Raw genomic sequence first — 12,134 nt, forward strand, 5'->3', positions numbered from 1 at the left:
CAAATCTTAGTGACTCGTCTATGGTCATGTTGACTAGATCTGTGAACCATGGACAAAATGGTCACTCCGGAGCTACCAGAATCAAATAGCCCAGATGTTTCTCTATCCGCCACAGCATCTTGCCTACCAGTGGCCATGCAGAAAAGACAAAGAAGAATGCCTTGAGGCCATGGTAGAACCAGAGTATCGATTCCTTCTGCCCCATGCTCTCTCCGGCAGCTGTAATAATGAGACACTTTGGCATTCTGTCTGGTCACTATTATGTTCATATGGGGACAACTCCATTTGTTGCAAATGAGATGCATCGCTGTCTCTGACAGCTCCCTCTCCTCGGAGTCTAGTTTCCTCCGACTGAGAAAATCCGCCTGAACATTGTCCACCCCGGAGATGTGATGCCGCCAGCCGCTCTAAATGCTGCTCCACCCAGAGAATCAACTCCTGGGCCTTCTGAGCCACTGCCTGACTCTTGGTTCCTTCTCTGCCAGTTGATGCAGGGCCACCATCATTGCACTGTCTGATAGAATCCGCATAGGATGGTCACGTAACCGTGGCAGAAAGGCAAGCAACATGAAATGCACCACTATCATCTCTAACCGATTGATAGACCATGAAACTTCCTTCCTTGACCACTAGCCTGTGCCGACCTATTTTGACACACTGCCCCTCAACCAGAAAGGCTGGCAGCCTCCAGAGGTTTTACAAAATGCCTAGCTGTAGTTATGGCCTATTTGAGAAGGAAAGGAATAAAGGTCTTCCCGTATCTGGACGACTGGCTTTTCTTTTCAAATTCCAAAACTCTCCAGTCAAACCTACTCCAAAAGTTAAGCTGTCTGGAAAACCTGGGCTTCATAATAAATTATGAAAAGTCCAACCTTCAATCAACCCAAGTACTTCAATTCATAGAAGCAATGATAAACACAATTCTCTGGAGAGCTTTTCTTCCCACCGAAAGAGCCAAAACATCTCAGACACTAACTCTTCATTTGTAGCAGCAAGCGAAGCCGTCAGTAAGTCCAATACTCACTCTGTTAGGACACATGGTGGCAGCCATTTATGTCGCCCGGTGCACTCGCCTTCATATGTATCGTCTGCAGTGAGAACTCAAATCCCAATGGTCCCAATACAGCTAATCAATGTCCGTAAGGGTAAATATGGCTCAAGCCATGACAATAGACACACACACTGGTGGCTGGTTTACCCTGCCCCGAACGGAGAAGCAGGTAACAAATATATATAAATAAATATAATCGCTGTAGCCGAGCGACCCCACTACATTACCTCTCGCACTAAATCCTGTGTTCCATTAAGAATTAGGTCTAAAATGGCTCCCCCTCTCTCTAGATGGAGCAGTTGGTCAGTTCCTGGACCAACTGCTCCATCTAGCAATCACTGATTTCATCTAGAAACTTTACCTCCTTAGCATGTCTTGATATTACATTTGCCCAGTCAATATTGGGGTAACTGAAATCTCCCATTAATACTGTGCTGCCAAATTTGTTAGCTTTGTTAATTTCTGTTAGTATTTCATCATCCTTCTATTAATTTTGGCCAGGCAGATGGTAGTATACCTCCACCGCTATACTCTCCCCCATCACACATGGAATTTCCACTCATATAGATTCTACTGTTTACATTTAATCTCCTGCAGGATCTTTATTCTGTTGGACTCTATGCTATCCCTAACAAAGTATTATTAAAATTTTTATATTTCATGCAAGCTGATACAGAAAAAGATTAACTAGTATGCTTACTGGCTTTTAAAACTGTTTGCAAAAAGTGATCACGTGAACCTTTAAAATAACCAAACTGCTACCAGAATCTGTTTGCTTTGTTGTTCCTTTGCAGTAGATGGCACCTTGAACTAATGAGATCAGCAGATTCCAACTGGTGAAGAAAGAGATTTATTTATTTATTTTTTATTTTTATATACCGACATTCTTACATCCGATGTAAATCATACCGGTTTACATTAAACAGAATAGCAGGAAATACATTTCCATAGTCTAATGCAAAGAACATTTCTAATTAAAATTATTAACAAGCGAAAAAAAAAAGAGATCTGGCAGAATTACACCAAATAATGCTGCAAAAATACATGCTCCCTATTTATAGTAAAAAAATGAGAAAAAATGAATTTACTATAAAGAGGCTATGAAGTTGCAGGATTTGATTGCTAACACAAACATAAGAACGTAAGAAATTGCCATGCTGGGTCAGACCAAGGGTCCATCAAGTCCAGCATCCTGTTTCCAACAGAGGCCAAAACCAGGCCACAGGAACCTGGCAATTACCCAAACACTAAGAAGAACCCATGCTACTGATGCAATTAATAGCAGTGGCTATTCCCTAAGTATAATTGATTAATAGCCATTAATGGACTTCTCCTCCAAGAACTTATCCAAACCTTTTTTGAACTCAGCTACACTAACTGCACTAACCACATCCTCTGGCAACAAATTCCTGCATACCATTTTCCTTTGGAGCACAAAACTTCAATTTTTTATACTGCAATAGCTTCATGGGACAAGGTTTTACTACAGAGCACTTAAAAACTAGAAAAGTAACTATTTTAGGGCTCTGCCTATCCCAAGTGAACTCTGCCATCAGCCAAACCAAGCTTTACTCTCCCATCTTCAGTTCCTTACCCTAGCCTAATATCAGGTATCTGCTTCTGCATACTCAGTGGTGGGGGGGGGGGGGGGAATGGTGTCACATGAGGTGTGGAATATGATTTGTAGCTGCCACATAATTGGACAGAGCATCTGGCTCTTTTCTGTTTCAATAACTTAACACGTTTGGCTTCAGAATGTGGATTTTGAGGGCCAAACTGGGACCTTCTGCAGCTCTGGATTGACACAGAGGGCCCCCAGTTTAGTAAAAGTTTGAACAGGGCCCTTTAAATTACTTGCTGTTCAAACTTTTACTAAAAGATGTGCCCAGTACTTGAGAAAGAAGAGCATGCAGGCACAGACGCAGAGACCCTTTAAAATGCCCTGCTCTGCTGGTGCTGCCAGGGGCTTTGTTAGCCAGTGTATAGCGAGAGGGCTACCTCAGCAGCTCAGAATGAGCTTCCAAGCCCGTGCTCCATTCGAGCTTTTGTGAAGTGCAATGTATTCAGTGCAAGAGACAATCTGAATAACTGGGTCTTGAAAACAAACCAAGCATTGATGATCATGTGTGAAAATGGTCCCCGGCCCCTGGGAGTCTTGGTTCCCACCATTGTTTACTCTGACAACAGGATATAATTGCTTACTTACTTGGCAGCAAACTTAACCATCTGCTTGCTTGCACGGTCTCCAACAGCCACCAGAGCCTGGACATTAAACTGTTGCTGACGTAGGACCAAGAAGCACTGCTTCCCTAAATAGAAACACACACAGAGCAGGTGCTTTTAAAAAAAAACAAACAAAAAAAAACACTGTGAAACTACACTTAACACAGAAAAAAAAATGGTTATTATACTTAGCAAAAACAGGTAACATCTGAGAGCATTGTATACACTGTGCTACAGATAATAAAGCAGCAGAACATGTTTTCAGCTGACATGGAATATCCTCCTTAAAATTATTACCACAAAACCTTAGGAAAAGAGAAAAACCAACATGGTAGCCCCTATATTCTTGAAGGAGAACAATCCATGTTAGCTAAAAACCTTTGCCAGCTCACAGAAGTGCTGCTTCAGCTGGTATGCAATTAGTTTTCCATACAGCAAGCAATATATGCAACCCCCTCCCTCCCCCTCTATTTTCACACAAAGCAATGGAGAGAAGCAGGGGAAGGGGTTGGGTGGGGAGGAAGCCCAGTCATTTTTCAGATTCCTTCCTTGTTATAATAAGCAGACACGGTAATGAGAATTTATGGGTACATTACAGGGCTCATAAGGATACTTTTGATGAAAGGAGTTAAAATTTGACTGAAAATAAATGATTAGCACTGGTTTTACAGCAAAGAACACAAACTAATTATAAATATGTAATACATATATACACACACATATATATATTTGTCTCAAGTGTTCAAGAACTCAGCAATGCTATATTCATATTTCTGTTGTATTTCTCTCCATAGATTCTAGGATACTCCTTAAGCTCTAATAGCTGCATGGTGGGTAGGAACCTAAAAAGACATCTGACCTCTTAGAAAATGCCATAAAAACAATATGCCACTCTAAAGAAATGTATAACATGCTGTCATTTATCCTAATCTTTTCAAAAACCTTAAAAAATAGAGAAAACACCATTCTTTCCCAGTGCTTTTCTATGTAACACCTTCAACTACAAGCATAGGACATAGTCTTTGCTGAGATGCTGTAGGCCACTGATTCATATGAGCAAGGATACCACAAGTGACATTTGCTTACACTTCTCTCATTCTGATACTGGGGGAAAAGATTAGAGGTCATTTTTCAAAGATAAAATGCTTTAAAAGGACACATGTAGATTGAATTTTCAAATTTCAGTGCCTTTTCCAGCAACCATCTACCTACAGAAAAAGCAGATGTCCTCACAGCAAGTCTCAAAGGGAAAGTGCCCATGTGCATTCCCCCTTTGAAAATTGGTGCAAAGTTCATAGCTAAAAAGTACGCAGGCCCTTTGCCATAATGTGGACAATTTGAAAACTGCTCCCCTTAGTAATCAAGTGAAAAACCCTGCGACTTACAAAAGCGTACCAACCAACAATAAGCACAACTTCAGAGATAGCAAATGTTGCTTACCTGATGTAACAGGTGTTCTCACAGGACAGCAGGATGTTAGTCCTCACAAATGGGTGACATCGAGGATGGAGCCCACCACGGAAAACTTCTGTCAAAGTTTAAACAGAACTTTGACTGGCCCCTACTGGGCATGCCCAGCAAGGCACTGACCCTGCAGCCAGCAGGGGTCTCCCTTCAGTCTGATGTTCAAAGCTACAGGCAGTGCCTAGAAAGTAAAAACAAAACAAACCCAACACCGCGGGGTGGCGGGCGGGTTTCGTGAGGACTAACATCCTGCTGTCCTGTGAGAACACCTGTTACATCAGGTAAGCAACATTTGCTTTCTCACAGGACAAGCAGGATGGTTGTCCTCACAAATGGGTGAGTACCGAGCTGAGGATGTCCTGACTTGCACCAAATGCACCCAATGACGTGCAATAGGCACAACAACTGGGGTGGAATTTGGTAAAGGGCATCCGCACCCTACCGGGTAGGTGGAAGGGTGTTGGTACATCACGTTGGAAAAAGGTTACGCAAGACAGATTGGCCGAAGATGGAGTCCTGTCTTCCAGCTTTGTCCAAACAATAGTGGGCTGCAAAGGTATGGAGAGAACTCCAGGTTGCAGCTTTGCAGATGTCAGGAAGCGGCACCGATCGAAGGTGTGCCACTGACATCGCCATGGCCCTCACAGAGTGTGCTTTCACACGGTCTTGAAAAGGAATGCCAGCTTGCTGATAGCAAAAAGAAATGCAGTCCGCCAACCAGGAGGAAAGAGCCTGCTTACCCACAGGATGTCCTAACTTGTTAGGATGGAAAGAGACAAATAATTGAGTGCTCTTCCTGTGAGCAACTGTACGGTCTAGATAAAAAGCTAGAGCTCGTTTGCAGTCTAGGGTATGCAGAGTCTGTTCCCCGGAGTTGGAGTGGGGCCTGGGAAAAAAGATAGGTAGTATGATGGATTGATTAATATGAAACTCAGAAACTACCTTAGGTAAAAATTTAGGGTGAGTGCGGAGTACCGCCCGGTCCTGCAGGAGCTTAGTGTAAGGCGGATAGGTAACTAGGGCCTGTAATTCACTAACCCTGCGAGCTGAAGTGATAGCCAAAAGGAATAACACTTTCCATGTGAGATACTTTAACTCACAGGAGTGCAGAGGTTCGAAAGGAGGTTTCATTAGACGACCAAGAACCAGATTAAGGTCCCAGGATGGGGCCGGAGGCCGTAAGGGTGGCTTCAGATGGAGCAAGCCTTTAAGAAAACGTGTTACTAGGGGTTGTACCGAAATAGGGACACCCTGTACACCTTTATGGAAGGCGGCTACCGCACTGACATGCATCCTAATGGAAGAGGTTTTAAGACCTGATTCAGAGAGATGCCATAAATAGTCCAAGAATTTGGAGATTGGACAGGAAAGGGGATCAAGGGACTGAGAAGTGCACCATGATGTGTACCTTTTCCATTTGTATGAGTAAGACTTTCTTGTGGAAGGCTTTCGTGAAGCTATCAGGACTCGAGAAACGGAATCTGAAAGGTTGAAAGGCTGAAGGACTAACCTTTCAACATCCATGCCGTCAGGGACAAGGCTTGGAGGTTGGGATGGAGGAGGCATCCGTCGTTTTGAGTGAGCAGATGCGGGTCCTTTCCCAGAGGAATGTGCCTGCGGATGGAGAGATCCTGGAGTATTGGAAACCATACTTGGCGTGGCCAGTAAGGTGCTATCAGGATCATGGTTCCTCCGTCCTGGCGTAGCTTCACGAGAGTCTTTGACACAAGAGGAAGTGGAGGGAATGCGTAGAGCAGACCGGTTGTCCACTTGAGGGAGAATGCATCCCTCGGCCGAGAGTGCTGGCTCCGAATGAGAGAGCAGTAATCGTCCACTTTGTGGTTCTGAGGGGACGCAAAGAGGTCTATGCGGGGAGAACCCCACTTGTGAAACAGAGAGGTCGCTACCAGAGGATCGAGTGACCACTCGTGTGGTTGGAAGACACGGCTCAGCTGGTCTGCCAATACGTTGTCTACTCCCGGCAAGTAAGTGGCCCTGAGGTACATGGAGTGGGAGAGGGCTTCCGCCCAGATCTGCGCAGCTTCCTGACACAGAAGGAAGGAGCCTGTGCCTCCCTGCTTGTTTATGTACCACATGGCCACTTGGTTGTCCGTCTGGATTAAGATTATCTGATGAAAGAGATGATCTTTGAAAGTGCGGAGCGCATAGCGGATTGCTCGAAGTTCCAGGAAATTGATCTGGTGTTCGGCTTCCTCGTTGGACCATAACCCTTGGGTTTGAAAGTTGTCCACATGGGCTCCCCAACCGATGTGAGAAGCGTCGGTGGTTAGGATTACTTGCGGATCCGGTGGAAGAAAGGGTAAGCCCTGAAGGAGGTTGACCTGAGTCGTCCACCAGGTTAAGGATAGGCGCAGCGCTTGTGTGACTGTGACTATGGAGGACAGAGGCTGAAAAGCTTGAATCCATTGGTGTCGTAGAGTCCATTGTGTTACTCTCATGGCTAGTCGGGTCATGGGAGTGACTTGAACCGAGGATACCATGTGTCCTAGGAGAATGAGGAACTGGCGAGCCGTGGCTGTGTCTTGAGACTGGAGCTGGTGAGCTAGGGACATGAGAGTTTGGACCCGTTGAAGCGGAAGGTAGGCTTTTGCCTGTAAGGTGTCCAAGTCTGCCCCAATGAAAGATAAGGTTTGAGATGGGACGAAGCAAGATTTCTCGTAATTGACAAGAAACCCTAAGGAAAGGAGTGTGTTGATTGTCAATTGTAGGGAGGACCGGGCAATCTGAGGGGTGGAGGCCCTGATTAGCCAATCGTCCAGATAGGGGTATACGTGGACACCTTCCTTCCTGAGGAATGCTGCTACAACTACGAGGCATTTGGTGAAGACTCGTGGAGCAGATGCCAGACCGAAAGGTAGTACTCGGTATTGATAATGGTCGCGGCCTACTAGAAACCGCAGATATTTGCGATGGGATTGTGTTATCGCAATATGGGTATAAGCATCCTTTAGGTCGAGGGAGCATAGCCAATCCCCTTTTTGCAGCAGAGGGAGTAACGTGCCCAGGGTTACCATCTTGAACTTTTCTTTTTGAAGGTACTTGTTGAGGGCCCGAAGGTCCAAAATTGGACGTAGCCCTCCTGACTTTTTTGGAATTAGGAAGTACCTGGAGTAAAATCCCTTGCCTCGTTGAGAGGGAGGGACAGGTTCTATAGCATTTGATTGCAAAAGAAGGGATACTTCCTGTTGTAATTGAGTCAAGTGGCTGGATAGACTCCACGCTTGAAGAGGCGGGGAGTCTGTCGGAAGAGTTATGAAATTGAGGTGGTAACCCTGTGCGATAATTGCCAGCACCCACTGGTCTGAGGTAATCCGTATCCAATGCTGTAAAAAGTGGCACAGACGACCCCCTACAGGGATGTGGGGGAGTGGGATATGGCATGTGCTCCGTGTCGGGAAGTCAAAGGCCTGCCGCAGGCCCGGGAGGTGGGGCTACAGCAGGTCTTTGTTTCCGAGGTTGGCGTAGCTGAGGTCTGGTGGAGGATCGAGCCGGACGAGGCCTAGTCGACGGAGGGTAATAACGACGTGGCCGAAAGAATGACTTTTTAGAGTCCTTCTTAGGTGGTGGTTTGGAGGATACCTCAGATGGAACAGACGAAAGTTGTTTCAACGTCTCGTGGTGATCCTTCAATTCCGCCACAATCTGTTGAATCTGTTCTCCGAACAGATTGTCCCCCAAGCAGGGTAAATCGGCTAGACGATCCTGGACCTCTGGGCGAAGGTTGGATGATTTTAACCAAGCCCAACGTCTGGCTGAGATGGCAGTAGCTGAGACTTTCGTGGAAGCATCGAAGATATCGTAGACCGTTCTGATCTCGTGCTTCCCAGCTTCAAATCCTTTGTGAAGGAGGGCTTGAAGCTGTGGCTGGTATTGGTCCGGTAATGTGTCAGCGTAGTCCTGCATCTGTTTAAGGATAGCTCTGTTGTATTGAGTCATATAAAGTTGGTATGAAGCTATGCGAGATATCAACATAGCCCCATGATACACTTTCCTTCCCACACTATCAAGGAATTTGTTGTCCTTGATAGGGGGAGTGGAAGAGTGTGGTTTTAGGCGCTTGGCCTTCTTTTGCGCAGACTCAACTACAACAGAGCGATGATCCAGTTGAGACTTCTGAAATCCTGGTGCTGACTGAACGAGGTATGTTGAGTCAGCTTTTTTATTAACTGGTGACACAGATGAAGGTGATTCCCAGTTTTTCTTTAAAAGATCCAGAAAGACCTGGTGAATGGGGATGGAAGCGATGATTTTTGGGGCATCCAGAAATTGGAGCAGCTCCATCATTTGGTGCCTGTCATCGGTCTCAGATTGCAGCTGAAAAGGCACAATTTCTGACATCTCCTTTACAAAATTTATAAAGGAGAGATCTTCAGGAGGAGATCGTTTTCTACTCTCTGTAGGAGATGGTGGGGATGGTAAATCTGTATCTGAAGATGTATCATCACCCCAGGTATCATAAGGATCATGTAGGGCTTGCAGTCCTGAAGGACCTGGTAGAGGATCCAAAGGCATCGATGGAATCGGTGCTGCAAGCGGAACTGTGAACGGCATCGAGGGCTTCGGGGGTACCGATGGAATCGGTGCCGATCTTGGAATCGATGGAGCCGAAGGATAAATCGGTGGAAAGGTATGTGAAGGCACCGATGGAACGACACCGGACGGGGGAATCCGGAACGGTGTTTCTCCTGTCGATGAATGTCCTTCCGGAGATGATGGTGTAGTCGGTGCTACTGGAATCACCGATGGAAGGGCGCGCATGAGTGCCTCCATACGATTTAGTATCGGTGCCAACGCTTCCACTAGAGGCTCGGTGGTCGGTTCCCTCCTCGGTGGCAGAGTCGGTGCTGAGGGCGGTGCCTGAGGCGGTGCCGGAATCGGTGCCGGAGGCGGTGCCGGTGGAGGCTGGAATCTTCGCATCGCATTCTCGATGGCCTCCTGGACCAGCCGGTCCAGTTCTGCCCGGAGACCAGGGGTAACCATACCCGGCTCGACGGGAGAGGGAGGCTGAGGCAGGGCCGGAAGTACCACCGTAACCGGTGGGATCACGGCCCCCGCACCCCGGGAGGGTGAGGGTTTCCTCGGTGCCTGCGAACGAGACGTGGACGGTGCCAGGTCTGACCGAGGCTTTTTCGTCGGTGGCTCGGCCTGTTCAGAGGTCGATGGTTGTGGATCCTCGACGGGCCGAGACTTGTGCCGTCGATGGCGATGCTTATCCTTCCGATCTCCTCGCCCATCCGGGGAGGGGACAGGAGTCGACGGCCGAGAAGTCATCGGTGGAGGACGGTCACCGGAGGGTTGACGATGGTGGTGCAACTTCGACGGTGCCGGTTCCGATGACGTCGATGCTATCGATGGCGTTGGGGTGGGTGCATGGAAGAGGAGCCCCATCTTCTCCATCCTGGCTTTACGACCCTTAGGTGTCATTAGGGCACATTTAGTGCAAGTCAGGACATCATGCTCACTTCCCAAACATAGAACACAGACCCGATGAGGATCTGTGATTGACATAGTCCAGGTGCAATCCGGACAACGACGGAACCCCGTCGCCATGGCCTAGGGCCAAATTTAGCCGCGGGATTGGTAAGTGCCAACAGGCCTCTAGGGCCAAAATCGACGGCAGTCGATGAAAATCGGCAAAAAACTTACCGGCTTTCGCGGAGGTGACAAAAATTTGTCGAAGGGAGACCCCTGAGGGGCAAATTTTCTTCGGAAAGAAAAAACCGAATTCCTGTCAGGAACGTGGTAAGAGAGCTCCTTTCACCGCGTGGCAGCTGCTGCGCGGAAAAAAGAAGACTGAAGGGAGACCCCTGCTGGCTGCAGGGTCAGTGCCTTGCTGGGCATGCCCAGTAGGGGCCAGTCAAAGTTCTGTTTAAACTTTGACAGAAGTTTTCCGTGGTGGGCTCCATCCTCGATGTCACCCATTTGTGAGGACAACCATCCTGCTTGTCCTGTGAGAATTATTTTATCCCCTTTCTTCACAATGTACCTGCAGTCAGAACTAATCAATCCTCTTGTTTCCACGCAAGATCTATTATACCTAGATCATCACAAATACACGCACTTCCTAACCTGCTCTTAAAAATCTCCCGTAATGGGCAGGGCTTCCCAACCTGTCCTGGCGACCCCATAGGCAGTAGGGCTTTCAGGACAGGCTTGGAAAGTCCTGTCATAACAGGTTCCAATGCTCAATTCTTTTCACGGTGAAAAAGCTCTTCCTGATGTGAAACCCAAATCTCCTACACATTATTGTTTGTGCTTTCCTCAGTGGAGAAGGAGAACAACTGTGTGGTCTCCTCAATATAATTTCCACTTATGCATCAGAAGACTGCTATCCCATTACCGCTCTGTTTTCTCTTGTCTAGACTAAAATATACCTACCATCTCCTTCAATCTATCCCTGTTGACCATACTATCCAGGCACCTGCATGTTTTTCTTGCTCTGCTCTGAACTCTTTCCAGGTTTTCCACATCCTTCTTGACGTATAGGGCCCATCTTACCAGTGGGAGAATGATACACTAAGTGATGTTAAAAAAATAAAAATAAAAAGCAAGCTCAAATGCCGAGTTAAAACGGTTTTATATTTCTAAGTTGCAAATTGTGTAATAGATAAATAGTTTTTTTTCTTGCAGTAGGGATTACTTAGGTTCCCACCTATAGGGCCAAAAGAATAAGACGGTAACTTTTAAACCGCCACACAGGCACACACTGGCGTACGGGCGTCAACCCATGTCCAGGGATGCGGCCATTTTATAACCTGCACATGTATAAGCACACATTATAAAATAGACTGGCCATGCACATTTTTATGCCCAATTTTAACTGGAAGCACAAATCCCGCTTCTACCACGGAAGTTTGGGGATTTTTAATAAGGTGTACACCAACGACATTCCCAGTTTGTACACCGGTTCAGCCAGTTACCAGCTAGACCCTGTCAACCCCCTAGTTTAATAGCCTGCATCCCCCTCCCCCCCACTTGGCCCATACTCCTTAAACCCTTCAGATCTCTTTAATATCTACTCTATCAGACACCCGATCATCCCAGCTCTCAGCCGAACTCACATACATAATCCTCTTTCTTCATGCTCTCCTGATGTACCCCCCCTACCCTCCTTTTCACCCCTCCCTCCTCTCTTACGTGATACGTTAAGTTTTTATGAAAATGTTCGCCTCACTCTACTGTTTCTCAACTACTAAGAAAAAATGTATATTGTTCACAAAACTCTACTGTTCACAACTACTTTTAATTACATTCTATTGCATGATAATTGCATATTTTGTAAACCGTTATGATGGCTCTACCAAATAACGGTATATAAAACTCTACAAATAAATAAATAAATAAATAACTAAATAAATAAATAAATATTAGCCTT

At 46.3% G+C, this 12,134-nt stretch overlaps 1 protein-coding gene across 4 annotated transcripts in view; it reads right to left on the reverse strand.

Moving 5' to 3' along the window:
- DARS (aspartyl-tRNA synthetase) overlaps positions 1 to 12,134 on the reverse strand; it is a 205,561-nt gene that overhangs the window by 100,089 nt on the left and 93,338 nt on the right. For all 4 annotated transcript variants that reach the window (XM_029605392.1, XM_029605393.1, XM_029605395.1 and 1 more), the window contains one exon: positions 3,258 to 3,360. In XM_029605392.1, the coding sequence (XP_029461252.1) occupies positions 3,258 to 3,360 (103 nt within the window). The remainder of the gene's footprint in view (positions 1 to 3,257; positions 3,361 to 12,134) is intronic.

Source organism: Rhinatrema bivittatum, chromosome 6, assembly GCF_901001135.1.
Source record: "Rhinatrema bivittatum chromosome 6, aRhiBiv1.1, whole genome shotgun sequence".
NCBI classification, from domain to species: Eukaryota; Metazoa; Chordata; class Amphibia; order Gymnophiona; family Rhinatrematidae; genus Rhinatrema; species Rhinatrema bivittatum.